Below are 17,293 nucleotides of genomic sequence, written 5' to 3' on the forward strand. Positions count from 1 at the left end.
TAGCCACCACGACGGGGTACATGCCTACAACAGCACACCACAAAAACGTTGCGGCGGTTAAAATTAACAGCAGTAAACGGCAAAGAAGGGTAAGATGAAAAAAAAAAAGGACCTGTGTGGCTTATAAGTATACCTGATGGGGGAAGTTAAATAAGTCAGCTTGCGAAAATTCCACATCACTTACTGCCATTTACTCTTCAGAGAATAGTATAGGTTGGACAAACAAATAGGATGAGCTAAAAGAACGATCACTTTAGAGGAGAACACAGGACAGGCGCAGCCTTGTTCTCCTTTAAAGTGATCGACCCTTTTGCGCATCCTATTCCTTTGTCCAGTATGAACCCGCTCGCCCAGTAGCAACTTTTAAGGTTGATTTTGAAGAAGGGGCGATCACAAAGTGTGTGGGTGTTGCAAATTTTCAGGAAAAGCGATAGTAAAAGTGATTAGAAAAGGGATGATTTAGGTTTATGGAGTTCAGCGTCCCAAAACTACTACGCTTTGAGGATAGCCGCTTTGAAAAGTTGCTCCCTGCCCAGGGGATAATTATGCCGTGAAAACTGGCACTGTTGAGTTAAGCTGAGTCGCCGTATATGCCCAAGTGTTTCATGCTTTACTGAGACTTAGTATCAGTTACATTCGTACCCTAAGCAACAATTCAAGACCTTCAGTTTTGGGTCTGCATGACGCAACTGCGAACAGATGCAAACCCTTTCCTTTCCCATATGGATTTTTTTTCGCGCCAGGCTTTACCAGTCCCACTTTTCTCATGTTTTGAGGACATGAGTCGTCGCCAGCAACAGAAGTGTAAGCCTGCAAGTTTTCAATCGGCTTGTAAGCTGTCACGATCACATTATGAGGCGATCGAACTGACTGAGAAGAGTGGGAAGTACTTGTCACATTTCATCATCTTGTTTCCTTCACGCTTTAAGTGCTACCCTCTTCAACGTCCGCTGATACGCTGACGACTCTTGAGAGCATTTGCAAACACACGCGCTCCCTGGCAAAACCAAGAGCTTCTTCATGATTGCACTAGCTGCCCCTGCGCCCAAACATTCGGCGCCAAAGCAAGAGAGGAGGGAAATGGCAAAGATAGAACGCGATGCAAAGACCCCTGCGCTGCGCCATGAGCAAGGGGTTCAGAGGCAGGTGAGAGCTTTGAGTAAACGAAGGAGAAGGGAGAAACTGTCGCTTTCGCTTAACCCTGCTGTAGCCAAGCTGGCGGCGAGCGCGTGTCTGAGAGGGGGAAAAGGCGTACGAGGAACATCAGTCCTGGTTCCCGTTTGGTGCCCGCGCTTCCCTCGCCGTTTTCGCGTCGGTTGGCCGACCGCGACTCTGTCTTCTCGGACTGCGGCGCGACAGCGCTAAATGCGGATTGCCCGGAAATACTGCAGGCGTCGAAAGAACACCGGATACCGGGTCAGTGGGCGAACGGGCGCCGTTGTATGCGTGGTTTCCTGGCGCCGCGGTCAGGACCCGGGTCCTTCTTCGAAGCGGTCCGGGAGACGAAAACGAGGTGACACAGCGGGTCCTTCTCTGAAGTGCATTCTGATTTCGCGACAACGGAGGGCAGGAGTAAAGGCGGGGACCGTGCGCCGTTGAGCGTTCTAAGATTAAAGGGAGCAGCGTTGTCTGGGGATACATTCTTTCCGAGAAATACTTCAGGCTGGTTTCTGCCGCGGCAGCACTCAGTCTTCTTGACCTGTCGCCTTACAAACATTGTTTTTGGCAAAGAGAGAAACACACTTCAGCCATTCGAGAGTACATTGCGGCATGAGAGTACAGAGCTTGAAGACCTTATAGTGTGTTGCCTCCAGTGGCAAATATTTAGGCCATCATTCGATGCTCTTCACTATGTATGCATTACACTTGACGTCACGGGCAGCACAGCTTTCACAGCGCAGGCGGTAGCAGGTATGAGTCTGGAGCAATAGTAAATCGAGCAGGGTTTCGCCGATATGCTTGTTTTCAAGATGGCGGCTGCTGCTGTCATATATAGTTGCACAGAACTTAGTGCGGTAAATTCTCTTCATAGACGGTGACTGTTTATGAAGTCGCGGTAAACATGCTTGCACCTACTAACGGACGTGGTGCGTGCAACACTTGAGTGTGACATTAGTACGTTAGGTAAAGGTTGCTGGTCAGAAGGAATAGCTTACAGGAGCATTTGTAGCTTACTTGCTAGTTGAACAGACGTAAACGCTGGCCGCTGTTCTTTGCCCTCGAGCATTTTGTGGGCATTCTGGATACAGATATAATACGAAAGGGGAAGACCGCCGTGAGTACAGGGTAACTGAGGCAATGGACTGAAGTCAACAATCCTAGCAATCTCTCTTTCCAATATGCTTTTCTCTCTGCTACTGTTACACCAGTTTATGCTATAGCTATCCGCCTGCAGCACTTAAATGAAGTTACTGATTCCGTTCCGAAGTAATAAATATCTTTATATGGCCATGACGGCGCCGTCTATATTTAATGTCGATTAAGCGGACGTCTTCTCGTATCTACAGCTAGGACTGTAACATAAATAGGTACATCTGGTTCGGAGTCATGAACTAACCAGATTTCAGTTCTAAACCTGAAATGCAATGTTGGTTTAGATGAAGTTCACTTCGAAAATGTACGCTTCGAATTTCTTATTTCTGAGATACCTTTATATTGTTTCAATTACATGTTTAACCCGATAATGATTTATCATGCTTGTCTACTTGCTATCAATATCTGTTCTTCAAATGAGAGAAAAAAAAAATGGTAGAAATATGAACATAGGTAGCCGGCTTTCCTAACTTGGTTGTGAGGCTAATTTGACGTGTTTATCCGTGCTAAATAAAAGTTGAGTCCAAGAAGAGTATTGGTGCACTGTAATGTCACTTCAATAATACTGCATTCCTCCAATCTGCGCAGAATGACCTGGCGCCAGAGAGGGAGACAGTTGGAAATAATCTGGCTAAGAAAATGGAGTATTAAGAAAGCATTGGATGAACAATTACCTAGGAACATGTTCCAGCATAAAAACAGCGCCAAAATACACGTACAAAATACGCACTAAAAAGTAAAAGAAATATGGACAACATTTTAAACAAATATTTAGTACCTTAAAGGGCATCAATTGCCCACAACCTGGTTAAATGTTTTCTTTAAATGAAACGGAGGATAAAACAGCGACAAATGTCGATTTGTATCCTCGTTCTGGTCACCAAGGGGCAGATGTGGCGAAAAATGAATGTTTTCTTAACTGGAAGATGTTAGGAATGCTGAATGAATACTTTATAACAAGAATAGTTATGGCTCTCGTCCACTATTTGGGAGTTAGGAGGGATGGAGGTAATACGTACACAAGCAACATGTGGTCTGTGATTTTCATATTCTTCGGATCTGTGCATCGTAACTCTGTCGACCAATCTCAAACCATTCAAAGCATGGAAGCAGGCCGCCCTAGTTGCCGTATGCCCCATTTACACGTCATGTGGCGGTGCTAGATGACGTACTCAAATGAAATGCAGGCATCACAGGAAGACAACCTCGACGCTCGCGGCAATTTACTTGCGGGACCAAGAAGCGGTACATTTTTTTAGACGTTTTTCATAGTCTGAGTCGCTTTGGGACGTTAAACACCACAAAGCAAACATTTTTCCAAACAGTGGGAGATCGGTAGAGTCCCGAGAAAGTCAGAAATGAATATTAATTGCGAATAAACATGAGATACCGTTGCCCTTAGTGCCTCCTTGAAAAGTGGCCGGTCCATGCGGTAACCATGGAGTGGTTCCAGCAATTGTTTTTGAGAACCGTTGTGCCAAATTGCGTAGCTTCTGTAGCCAGCAGCGTAGCGATGAGTGTCTTCGAACCTTGTTTACGCAGGCTGGCAATTACTGGTGCGTATCTGCACGCGCAAGGTCAAGCCAACGGAAGAGAGGAGAGAAAGCGCTAAGACATTCAACTGTGTGGCGCTAGGGCGCGGCAATGACCCACTCCTCTGACGTCAGCGCAAGGTTTCCTTTGGCCGTCGGGAAGGCAACCGAACGCGCATCTGGCGCGTTCACTGGGTGGCTGAATCAGAGCTGCACGTGGAATACGCCTCAGAAATGTCGCTGTGGCCGCTGGCGTGTTGGCTGCGAAATATTTTTCTCTCCTTCACTGTACTGAGAGAGTAATGGGACTGTCCACGTACCGGGAATTTTTTTCTTTCCGCGAGAAGGAAATGACGTCATCTTTTTATATGCGTCCCTAGCTGGACGAAACAAACAGGATATCATGTTCTGACTTATGGGTGAGCTTAAATGGGTCTGGTTGGAGGTGGTGGGGGAATAAAATAGGGGTGGTTGACTATTTCGCATTGTGTATTTTTTTAGCTTTCAAAAACCTGATGCCATTGCAATAGTCTCGCCCATTTCTATCTTGGTAGAGGAAGGGCGGGGAGTGCACAAGATATAAAAGAGTATTAGAGAAATTACAGATGTGCCCAGCATTTTCTCCAGCAGCTTTGTTTTGATTGAAGTCAAGCCTGAGCTAACTAGGGCATGAACGTTCCCAGACTCCACGGCCACATCACACGTGAATACAAGCCGTCATGCAATGAATTTCGTAGGAATCTCATTAGGGACACGATGCCATAGGTTAAAAATATTTGATTCCAAGTGGATCTGCAGTTCTAAGTTTCGGAATTCGTTATCTTGCAGGCCACCAGTGAAGCTCAGCGACTTGGTGGATGGGGACTACGACGTCATGAGACCTCCAACGGTGGGAGGTGCGTACTCCGTCGAAGAACTTTCCGTCTCACTTAAACGCAAACAAATCTGAACGCTCCGCCTTCGGAGCTTTTGACTCGGATTCCTCAAAACCTTGTTGCACCTCTGTGTCTTCTGCATTACTTTTTAAAGCGCCCAGAGTTGTTTGCCCGTTGTTAGGCTGCTGGGGTTTCGGTATTACTGTCTTACTAGTGTATGTGCAGAGTTCATATACGCACAGATAAGTACTCCTAAGCTCCCACGTGTTCACGTATTTACCAAGAGCCCTTAAGAACGCCATACGTCATAGCTAGAGATGGACAGGAAACAAAAAGAAGAAAAATTAGAATGTGAGCCTTCAAATGCTTATATATGTCCCATTGCAGGAGAAAAGTGAGCACTTGAGGTACCGGTAAGGGCAGTCTTTTCAAGAAGAAGGCGCACATGACCTGTCTTGCGAAACAAAACGGCACTATGAATGATGTGGAGATGGAAGAGGTAAAAGGCAGGAAGGTTAACCAACAAAAAAAAAAAAACTGTTTTGCTGCACTGGGGGATGAATGAAGAGAGACATCAAAAACCCTGGATGTCCTATGCTAACAAGCATACATGATTACCCACACATAACATCAGGAGTGGGAGCAATTATCATAGTAGTCTTATACCAAGCGTTGCCCGCTCAAATTCCTGAAAAGGAGGGTGTTCGAAATAGAAAAAAAGTTCTCAAGGTTTAACTCTTCTAAACCTAATTACACAATGCAGAAACATGTAGTTTGCTGAAGACGTTGTAACGCCCTCAGGGTAACGTTCCGGAATGACCCAGCTTCGCTCAGTTCCATGGCGAAGCGCTAACTGCTTAGGGAGCGGTTCGTTTTTCTTTAAACCGCTGGTAAGTGCGAGACGAGTCACGTGGTCTGAAAGCGGGAGGGCGCATGCGCGGTGGATCCAGTAAGGCGGCGGCACATTCTAGTTCACTGTAGCGGCGGAGAGCGCGTTCGAGGGACGTGGTTAAAAACATTTTCGATCTAGCGTAGCTCCGGAGCGGCAGAAGGTCGCTGAAAGTCACAGCGGCTGGGTCGCCAAAACTCGAGGAACATGTCGTAGAATCTTCTCAGAAAAAAATTGTTTTCAGAAATAAAATCTCAACCCTGCCGGCCGTAATATACTGTAAACTTTCTTCTAATTACTTGCACAATTACTAAAGCCCACCAATCTTTTCATCACCAAAGTTGAATGGTAAGTGCCCAAGGGGAGTTCGAAGCCGCCGACAGGACATTTCCAAGTGACATTTTCAAACGAACTCATTGCCTAAGGCATGCAGGCGAGTAATGCCAGCACTCTTGTTTTTCGCGCACAAAACGAAAGTTTAATTCAATAGACGCCAAGGAAGCTCGGCGGAAATGCGACTGCCTTTAATGACGTGTGGTCGTAGCTACGGCAACCAGTTCGAATGGTATGCGCTATTGTGCCTCATTACGTAGTTACATTATTAGTTTTCTTTGCATTTGTTCCTAAATAGGCAGTCTTTGCTAACTGCGTGGTCGTTAGATTTTAGAGCGACGGAAAAATATTTAAATATGATCGACGGTACATGTAGTAGAGCATGAAGTTCGAATTTGGTGCTACAATCCCGGCAAAACGTCATCAGCAGGAGTCTCGTACACCGAGCTTGGTGCGTCTCTATAAGGCCCAACTTCTCCACTTCGGTTTTTGAGCAAAAAAAAAAAAAAGAAAAAAAAAAAAGAAAATAAAACAAAGAAGCTTGGGTTTCTTCGCACTGCAGTGTTTCAGAAAACGATTTTTTCTGCGTTTCAAAAACTGATAATACCTCGGCTTTTCCAGGTCTTCGATCCTCTTGTTGGCACCAACTACCCAGCTGTGCCAAAGGAGCGGATAGGGAATTTTACCTAATTTTAAGTATGCATTTAGGAAAGTTATTACATTACATTACGTCAGCGGTGGTTGAGAGTCCAGTACTGAAATCTTATTCTAGGCTTGAATGTATGTTTTTAAATTTCCGAAACTTTTCTCTTGAACAAGGCTACGGGGGAATGTAGGCACTAGTAACAACTTCATTTCCATATTATTTTGTTTTGCGCGCCTAATTCCGGGCTGATTTAACATTACCTGCTCCGAAAGTGTAAAACATTTTCGTTAAGATCCACTTATTCGCACATAGGTGAAACCAGTGTCATTTTAATATAATAACGCTGCAAAAGGAAGCTGCGAAGCTTCATGTAACAGCAGTTCGTGCCAAAAAATTTGCTTCGCTTGAAGACTGCAACGTATATGTAACGTAAGGAAGGATTCAAAAGATAGAAAGATGCTGTTTTGTGTCCTTTTAGCCGGTGGTCTTTTGCGATGATGTATAGCAAATGTCGCCGGGCAATTAAGGGCGTTGCCATTGGCTGGCCGCCATTATGCTATGAAATAATCGTTGCCTACGTTCAATACGCTATAGGCAGCAAAACCTGTTTTTCTAGTTTTCAAGGAAATGTCGTGCCTCTTCAAGATTATTGCATCAAAGACGATCTGCTTGTTGTCTAGGTAATCCCGTTGCTGTGAACGTGTCCGTACACGTCCTGAACATCCGCTCGGTGGACGAAGGACGGCAGGTGAGATATGCTGCTTTTCTATGGCAAAATATTTGTCGATGATTGCATTACTTCCTAATGCGAAATTTGAGCGCAGCTCATCAGCTGTTTCACCTTTTCGATAGATTGAGGCAAACATTTCAAGAAAGACATGCATGTACAATTACAGACAACGTTTTTATTTTTCACACATATTCCTTTAAGAAACACTCAACTAACAGTTCATGACTGTGAAGGCTCTGCCTTCTAAGAATCGGGTCCGCGAGAAATGGTCTCGCCAGACCTGTCACAAATCCGTAGTTTTTTTTTCAAAAACACCGGTTTATTTCGGGTCAACAAAAGGCACTTTGGAACGATCAGAAGACACTGCGGGGCGAACTACAGAATCGACGCATGCGGCAGCGCTATACGCCATGATTACAAAATGGACTGTGCTCGTACACGGCGCGGCAAGGCAAAACAAACGGACTCGAATATGGGGATGTGGTACGGCATAATCGCTCTTATCGGTAGCAGAGACAGGATTCGGGCAGGGCAACAACTCACGCAAACGGCGTAACGACTACTGTTCCCAAGAACGCGGGATCCAATTCCGGCCTCGGCGGCCGCTTTTAGATAGAGGCGAAAAGCAAGGCGCCCGTGTGCTGTGCGATGTCAGTGCACGTTAAGGAACCCCAGGTGATCGAAATTTGCGGAGCCCTCCACTACGGCGTCTCTCATAGCCTCAGTTGGTTTGGGACGTTAAACCCCACAACCCAACCCAGAATAATTAAGGTACATATTATTTATTGATGTTATTTAGCCGGTGTTTTCGTCAGGCTACAAAGAACAAGCACTCCTTTTAAGGTGACAGTAAAGTCGTGCTCGGTGGGGGTGGGTCAAAACACGGGCACGAGACTCTTTCGAAGTAAGATTGTATGCATTATACAACTATTTACACAGTGTATTTGCAATTTCTAGAAGGTAGGGAAAATCACTGTCGGTCCAGCCGACGATCTACATTTCAGCCAGGGACTCCGCGTCCCAACACAACAGCTTGACGCACCTTGTGCCAGCGAGACTAAAAAACAAAAACAAAAAATAGCTCTCCACTTGACCGTCCTTGGCCCAATAGGGCTCTCCCCACTCCCGCGTTTTTCTTGGCTTTTTAAATCCTTTGGGAATAAAGAGGAATAAAGCGGTCAATCCATGTGACCAACACCAGGGAACAAAAACTGACTGCGGTGCAGGTTGACGACAGCCCTTCGACACATCTCCGCGTTTCTTGCTCGGAGAGCTAACCGCTCTGAACCTCGCCTAAGAATAGAACACCACTTTACGACAGACATAACTGCAGTAGCCTTACAGTGACTAAGAAAGACTGAAATAACAATCAAGCTATATACTCTCCTCACAAACAGATGGCTTTTGCCGACGTCCCATGACTATTACGATTTACAATCCATTAGTTACAATCTTCCGATTTTTCTAAACAAATTAAAAGGCAGTCACTGATGCAAGGAGACTGTCACAAAAAAAGCTTGCAAGCTCGTTTTCTTTGTTTGCAGGTGCTTCTGTCTGGGTATTTTCTTTGTCATTGGCTTTTATCCTGGCAGTTTTCACCTGTCTGTGAACGCGATTAAATTATAGCAGCTTAGAAGTTCAGTTTAATCTTGCTGTCAGCACTATTTCATTTATCTGCACAATCTGTGCACGTTATACAAAATGTGGTAAGAGTGCGCATAAGTCTCCCGCTGACCGAACAAGGGCAGTCGCCCCCGTCAGTCTGCTTTGACAACAGCTTTCTGCGGCTGCCCACCTTTTTTGTGTGTAAAATATAAATAAGTGATTTGATTTACCTAAATAACTAAACGTAGCAAAATATTATTCACAGCGGGAATAAAGGCCAAATATCTTAAATTCAGGGTTTTCTTAACGTGATGAATGGATGGATCAGAGTCCGGCTAGTTGCAGTTGGGTACGGATGTCGTTTAAACACAATTACTGACAGCTCGTTCGTTGCAACGCAACACTTGAGTGTGTCTCAGTATCAAACATTTTTTTTTTGTTGTCTTCGTATTCTCATTTAACGCAGTTTGTTGAAGTGGACCTCTTCCTTCACGAGGTTTGGCATGACTGGCGGCTAAGCGACCGCGTCATGGAGAAGATCGTTGTCGACCCCCGCTGGCACCCAGACATTTGGACGCCTGAGGTTTACTTCAAGAACTCCGCGGACGGCCGCCTGGACCGAGTCATTTTCCCCTATGCCTACATTACGCTCGAGCCTTCTGGCGAGCTCTTTATGGCGGCCCGAGTGTCGCTGAAGCTGGCATGCAACATGGACCTTACGAGGTTCCCGCACGACAACCAATTATGTGACATGCAGCTCAGCAGCCGTAAGTGGACTCGTTTACGCCAGTTATGCCCTCAATGTTTTGATATCATGTGCGCTATTTAAGTCGCACAATACATCGAAGAATCAGTGCCCGCAAATATCAGTTGCAAGCTGCCGGCTACCACCTGCCAGCGCCACGGTCGTGATTTTTCGCTCACTATGCCAACGCCACACGTTCTGGTGAACATAAGTGATAGAGACAGCTTTAAGAGACAGAAAGGAAGCTGAGAGGATTACGGAAGAAACGCGACCTTATGACGCTCTAGCTGAGACCAAGAAGCACAAATGGCCATTGGCAGGGAATTATATAACTTCCGGCAGTTAGCGGTAACGGTAGGATTTGTAAACGCCGTCAGACGTAACAGGGGGTGGAGGACAGCCAGGCCGGCGGAGAAGACTTTGAAGTTTGTCGGTATGAGATTGGGCAACTAGGGCAGGACAGGGTTTAATTAGCAGGTCAAGGGCATGTCCCGTAATTATGCTGACAATGATGATGCCGAAATGAAACAAACCATTGTTTACTGAGGATAAAGCAAGTGAAACGCGCTGTTCGTGTACAATCAGGGCAGAAAAACATGAGTGTGGTAGGTGTCGAGAAATTTGGTCAAGCTTGTGTTAATGCCACCGATACTTATAACAGTACTGAAGCAAAGTGCCTGGGTGACGCTCAGCTGCTGTGGAGAGGTTCGTAAAGTCATGTATTCACGGCCGCGATGATAACAGTTTGATATAGGAGGGACCTAATAACTCTAGTATTCAGAGGTCTGGGCATCTCCCTACAAAACTGGAGCGGATAAATATTTAGGTGTAGTTTACCAAGCTGCGTTTCAGTGTCCCCGGTGTTTCTTTGGCATGCGAAAATCTATTAGCACTGACCGATTTTCACCCACACACATTAAACAAAGATAAAGAGATAATGGGCTTCGAAACAAACGTGGTAGAAGGGTTATACCATGGCTAAAGCAAAGAATAAGATATTGGCGTAGGAAGGACATTTAATGGAGACAGCAAGCAAATAAGCAATCGATCATTAAGATGCCTGACTGAACTGAAAGGGAAGGAAGATGCGACAGGGGTTGGTAGAGTGCCAGTTGGGTTTAGATAAGATGTTTAAAAAGATTGCATGTACAAGCTGACCGCAGGTGTCTAGAAAGAAACCTAATTGAAGGTCGGTGGGACAGGCCTTCTAGATGCAGTCCTCTCTACTGGGTGATGAAGATGGTGATTACGACGTGTAAGAAGTATATCTGAGATAACTACCTGGCGGTGAGGGTAATGGGGCCTAATTCAATAAATGCTACGCAGCTCAATTCTACGTTAATCAATCGCTGTTCTTAGTGGTTAGAACATGCACCCTTTCATATAGGTCGTTGACAACAGCGTGTATGCCTGCTTTAATTTTTTTTCAGCGTTGCTTTGTGATACAGCTTGACATGTGTGGACATATGATTTAGTGAATATGTTTTCGTTGCGAGGCGAATGTGTCTTTCGCCTTTATTAGGCCTAACTATGCTTACCTGAACATCCTTGAAAGGCGTTCAAAAAACGTGGCTGTCCTGAAGATAGCACTTTTGCCAGTTGCTTATTCCGTGATTTCCTTGGCTTTTACGCGTTTGCGAAAGCCTGTGCTGGTTGCAAGTGCGACCCTTCGCAACGATATTCTGCAGCGATCGACAAAGTGGGCGGGAACAACCACTACGTCCTGCATTTTAAAGCACCTATTCCGGAAACGCGACACGGAAGTGCTTTTGAAGGCATGCCGTCCGACAATCGACCTCCAATCGATCTCTCGTCATGTGGCACAGTACTTAAGCTGAGCTTTGCAGCAGAAAGCATACGCCTATGTTCCGCGCCAGTGCCAAACTACTGTACGGGTCGCTGAACGTGCGTGCGAAAAGGAAAGGGCAGTGCGCGAGTACAGGCGTTTTGATAGATGCAGTTTCAAGGCCACAGACAGTGTTAAGGGCGCGGTCACCCGACAAAATTGAGCGGTGTATTTATTGCAAAAAAAAAAAAAATGGTTACGGTTCGCAATTTAAAAAAAAGAGAGCATCTTTGTGTCAGTGACGCACTCCAGTCGCCTGAGATATGTCATGGGTATGAAAGAAGGTCATGCTCAATCCGTTAGTAACCACACCACTTGGTTGGGCCGCGAGGCACAGTTAAAATAAGCCACTTTTTCTTGAAAAACATGCCTCCCGTAAACTTTGATAGTACATGCGATAGTACATGCGATAGTACATGTCGAGTGGCAAAATATGTGCTGCTGTCTTGCTTGTACCTGCCTCCACTGCCTGCTGCAAAAGCGTACATTCCACCACGCCATTCATTCCGGCAGCGCGATGGACGCAACAAAAGATGCATACAGGACAGCATATTTCGCCGGTAATGGGATCGTTTACTTTCCTATAGTGCTTTTTCCTTGGTTAGATAAGAGAGATAGAGGCTACAGCTGGCACACGATCAGATTAATTGCAAGCGGCGTGTGCTGCACAGTGGGAGTAGTGAAGCTGATTATGATAATCATGTCTTCTGAATGATCGTCGAAGTGAATTCACCCACTATCGACCTTGAGTACTTGAATGTCACATGCGCATGTTTCCGGTTTCAGCTTAATGATCTTGTTAGACGAAGCCGGTTCGGTTCAGACTTTATTGTGAATAGTAGGTGGAATGTTCTGAATCCGAGAACAAATTCGAGTAAAAAATTTCGTAAAGAAAATCAATCAGCAGATAGTGACAAGAGCGGGACAAATACCGCTTAAATATGAAACTTATTGCGCCTTCTGCTTAGCCGATTGGGTGGGTAGCAGAGGTTATTAGAGGGGAAGAAAACAAAGCCAGGGTAGAATAGAATTCGGTGGCGAGACACTAGTAGGTGTACTGATGTAGTGTGACCGTGGTTGAGACAGAAGATAGCTGATTAGCGGTCACCAATAGGGGCATCCGTCGCAGAATAGAAGTAATCTGGCCGCTGCTCATGACCATGAATAAATGTACTGTTGGTTAGGGTGAAGAATTTGCTTACAAAGTTGCTGTCTGATACCATTGATCAAAAGTATTTAGTTCACATTGTTTGTTTACTAGTTTAACTGAGTGCAGACATAATTCCTGAAACCAGAAATCTGAAAGGTGAGCAATGCCCTCGTCGTAACCTTTCAAAACCGTTTGGTGTTTAGGGACTCCCTAAGGGCGCAGCACTGTAAAACGTAAAAGCAGATCACATGCTGAAGAGTTGGCCGTCGGAGAAGCATAATCGACACTTGCCATTTTACATGGGTTGACATATGGCCCTGCACGCGATCTGAGGGGGTCGGAAGCTGGAATCCGGGTAGTATCCTCTCCTCTTTCTCATTTTCCCGTACTAATGCTTGCCTTGTTGTTTTGGTATGATGCAGTGGTCCACCCTAGAGAGCAGATGTCCCTGTACTGGAGAACCTTCCGCATCACCAAAAACCTGTCGCTGTCGCAATTCAAGGCCGTCTACATCGGTCACGGTGACTGCACAAAGACCTTTGACGTTGGTAAGTAACGACACTGCGCATATAATTCGGACGCCTGTGCATGTCTGAACATAATTATTTCAAGCAGGCGTGCATCTAGGCCACCATGAATGTTGTAGCTGAGCAAGGTGGATTTCGATATGAAGCGCCAGACCGTTGAAGTTCGCTACCTTAGTGTTCTCGCTCCTATTAGCCTATGTAACAGGGTGTGGCCCAATTACTTTAGTAGTCGGCATTTTTCGAGCACGAAGAATTATATCTTTTTGTTTGCCTTAATATTATCTCCGGCGTTTTCTCTGTTAAAAAAAGGTATCTCTTGCGATGCTGTGTTTCTTTCTGGTCACATTATTCTCATAGACCAGTCGTAATCTGAATTAGGGCGTGGGCTGTTAAAATTCGCAGTCAAGTCGAGGGTCTCCATGTTGTTGGCGAAAAGAAGTTCGAAAGCATTTTTGTGCCGCTTTTGCGCATGAACTAAAATTTCTATAAATGCTCTTGCCACATTGATGTTAGGGTTACAGAACGACTAGATATAGCTTCAAACGTGTAAAATAACTTTCTATTACTAACAGTGCAGAAGTGAATGAAGAAAAAGTCGTACGAAGTATCAGTGGACTGCGGATTACAACGAAATCTGAACTAGAATTCTGCTGCCTAGTTAATGCTTACGGGCCTATGAGAGGATCATCTCCACGCATCTACCCAATTGTGCTCATGCAATGCCTTTGAAATTCGGCCACTCATTTAGATTAGCTACTTCCTACGTTACGCATTGCTGACCTGATTCTCCTTCAAAAACAGTGAATATGCCTTTGCGTGCTATCGTTCATGCCTGTGGCATGTCAGTCCAGGAATCTTTATTTCCCTTGTGTCTGTTTGTTCACGTTTATTCCAACAATCGTTCCGTAACACGTAGCATCGCCCACTGCTGGCAGAGAAAAAATAATTTCCTATCATATTAATACCTCATTCATTTTTACCTGGTTGTCCTTACCGCTGTATCCCCAGAAGACTCGCTCACACGCTGTAATTTCCTCTTTGCAGGCACATTCAGCTGCCTCTACGGTCGCGTAGAACTGCGCCGTCGGGCAGGCTTTTACCTTATCAACAAGTACGCGCCCAGCACCATCATCGTTTTCATGTCATTTGCCGCCTTCTGGATGCCTTGCGAAGCGCTGCCTGCCCGGGTCACGCTCAGCGTCACGTCACTTCTCAGCTTGGTCACCGCCCAGTACCAGGCGAGCATGCCGGGTGTCTCCTACGTGGTGGCCATGAACGTGTGGATGATCGTTAGCATCCTGTTCGTCTTTCTGGGTCTGGTGGAGACTGCGCTCATCGTCGCCTGCACGGCCGGTCACAAGAAGGGAACCGGCAGGTGGCCCAAACCCGTGCTCATCGACTGGGTGGCCAGGCTACTCTTCCCCGCGGCGTTCCTTCTGCATTCGCTCATTTACTGGGGCATCTACGGCCGGGACTGATTTTATTCACTCACATTTTCGCCAAATGGGTGCTTGTCTTGCGCGTTACCGCGAAAGAACTTTGAAAATGCTGTCAAATGCTGCATCGAGTATGTGCACAGTAATGAACCGGTAGAGAGACTCTGAGGACCATTCCACTTTCCTTTTGATGGTAAACGTCTCTTACTTTAGACAAATCAGAAGCCTAAATTGAGGCTTGTGGTTGATTCCGGTGGTCGCCACAAGCATCTTTGTGACGTTATCTGGTCCTTACAGATGTCGTCGGTCTAGAGACCTCCATAAGGTACTGTCCGCTGCCCAAATGCCGTAGCTATTCAGCACAGCACACGTTTCGTGGAAGCGCTGGTTTTTCATACATTTGTTTACGAAGGCGGACACATGGACGAATGCCATTCTCACTTGTAAAGTGACATCAAGCCATTCTGCGATCGTATATGGAGGCCGTTTGCAGGCACTTGAAAAAAAAAAAGGACATCATGGAGTACCCGACTGCTGTTTGAAACATAAATAGAAGAATTCACTTGCACATTGCAGAAGGGCGAATATGTAGCGACATGACTTAGTGTAGACTTTGTGTCATGGACAAGGTGGAACATGAAACGCTATTTGATATAGTTCCGCTTACTGTGTTAAGAGTCTGAGTGGTTAAGGAATAAGGATCATATTGCTCATGTATTACCCCCGACACTGAAGGCAGCAAATCCCCTTCGACTATGCACCGATCGCTGCAGAGTTTATCTGACAAGTTTAGGGAAATAGAAATCTTTGCCGCAAGCTCACTGAATGCGCTGCACCGTTTACTGCCGTGGCCTCGAATGCACGGCTGGATGTGATACTGCGAAATACTCGTTATGCCTTCTCCTCAGCTGCTGTGCCATGATGGTGAATGCTGATTGATGTTTGGCATGACCTAAAGCATGCCATTACGCTCATAAAATGTAGCTGGTTTTTTTACTGACGAATAAAGTGATTGAGGACATGAGCGAACAATTAAATTTCACCTGTATTGCAGTACTGCGGCTTGTTGACAGCTATTTTCCTCTTTCTCGATATGTTGTACAGTTGGCGTAAAAAATGTACGTAGACCGCTCGACCAGCGTACTGCTCTGTAAACACGAACACAACTTGTCACAGCTCCTCTGTCACAGCACTCTTCCGGTAAGGTTAAGACGCGCACGTAGAAGCCAGGCGGGCATGAGTAAGTACCTGAAAATCATGAGCTGTTTTTCTGCAATGCTCGAGCGCTGCTCGCCGCCGACTGTAGTGCTGCCCTAGACAGAGGCCAGATGGTCTTGCTTTCTTCTTTCAACGTTTGCGTGTGACTTGTTTGTGCAGTGCACTCTGCCACGTTTTAGTGTATATTGCCGTTATCTTCCAAACGAATAGAAACGTTCTTGAAAAGTTACGTTCTGTTTCTTAACAAACGTTTTCCTGACACAGAGTGCCTGCTTTGAAGCTGGTAACCAAGCAGCAGCGCAATTGCAGTTCACCTTTTTTGTAGTAGCGCTGCCGTGAAACCTCGTCCTTTCACTTGATATCATCCTACATCGACGACTTGATATTCCCCTCAGCATATGACCCTATTTATTGCCACATCGTGTTGGCTTGTACTTAATGCACTCCTGTAAGTAAAAGCTGAGTTTTGTTGATGGCTCCGGTTTCACATTAGAAAGGTGTCGAGCTGTTGCCAGCCGCAATGAGTTATACACTAACTGACACGTTCGGTGTGACATTAATGAATACGTCGCACCTGATGTTGTAATTTGAATGTCCCTGCTGTGATGTCATTATTGGAAAGCATTGTAACTCCATTCAGTTGCAGTGCAATCACGATCCGAATCGCGGAATAGCTCAATATATCCGTTGAAATGGTAACAGTGGGCATTTTTCCGCACCGCGAGAGGCCATTTTGCCCGAATTAATCTCACTTAACGCTCTTGAAAGCACACGGCGGTTCAGAAGTCGCACAAAATTAACAATTTAGTAACGCCAAGAGTACAGAAGTAGAGTGACAAAATGTTTACGAAAGTTCTGACAAAGGTAAGGGGTATTATTTAGTTATGAAACCTTACATTGAAAGAATAGGTGCATTTTCTACCCGCAAGAGGCTTGACTTGTAACTAGATTGTGCAAAGGTGATAGGACATTTCATGTCTTTGAAAGAATGTCCCTGAAACTTGCGTTATGGTAATTCTACTTGTATATTTTTGAGTTGATGAATTTTTACGCAATAAATCAAACCTATATGCGATTTGGGAGTTTCCTTAAACGTTATGTACATTTTTCGCTATTTAGTTCTGGCACCATGAAGCGTCATATTGTGCGCGCCGTTCCTGTGTATGCCCGCTATCCCTTGCCCGGAGAAGACTGGTTGTCGTACACATAGTTCACTTTGATGTATTAGTGTTTATGTCACGTTCTCCGTCCATCACGTGCATCTGAATCGTCATTTGGGGTTTTCGCATAACATCGACCACGGTATTATATTTTGAGGCGAACAGCTCCGCTCTATCAAGCTGTGTTGGCAGGGTTCATTATTATTTTTGGTGTTATGTTTGCATAGGTGGGTCAGGGGTGCGGTAGCCTGTGCCGCCGTATAAAGTTGCGATCGCTTTCTGAAGTGA

The 17,293-nt window shown here is 45.5% G+C and overlaps 1 protein-coding gene across 1 annotated transcript in view; it reads left to right on the forward strand.

Moving 5' to 3' along the window:
* Window positions 1-15,189, forward strand: part of LOC146207974 (glycine receptor subunit alpha-1-like) — a 38,363-nt gene extending 23,174 nt beyond the window's left edge. The window contains exons 2-6 of the mRNA XM_084591687.1: window positions 4,674-4,741; window positions 7,269-7,336; window positions 9,390-9,690; window positions 13,087-13,212; window positions 14,236-15,189. Of these exons, the coding sequence (XP_084447813.1) occupies window positions 4,674-4,741; window positions 7,269-7,336; window positions 9,390-9,690; window positions 13,087-13,212; window positions 14,236-14,669 (997 nt within the window). The 3' untranslated portion in view covers window positions 14,670-15,189. The remainder of the gene's footprint in view (window positions 1-4,673; window positions 4,742-7,268; window positions 7,337-9,389; window positions 9,691-13,086; window positions 13,213-14,235) is intronic.
* The last annotated feature ends 2,104 nt before the right edge of the window (window positions 15,190-17,293 follow it).

The sequence above is a fragment of the Amblyomma maculatum genome, chromosome 1 (assembly GCF_055883805.1).
Source record: "Amblyomma maculatum isolate TAMU_Amacu chromosome 1, ASM5588380v1, whole genome shotgun sequence".
NCBI lineage: Eukaryota > Metazoa > Arthropoda > Arachnida > Ixodida > Ixodidae > Amblyomma > Amblyomma maculatum.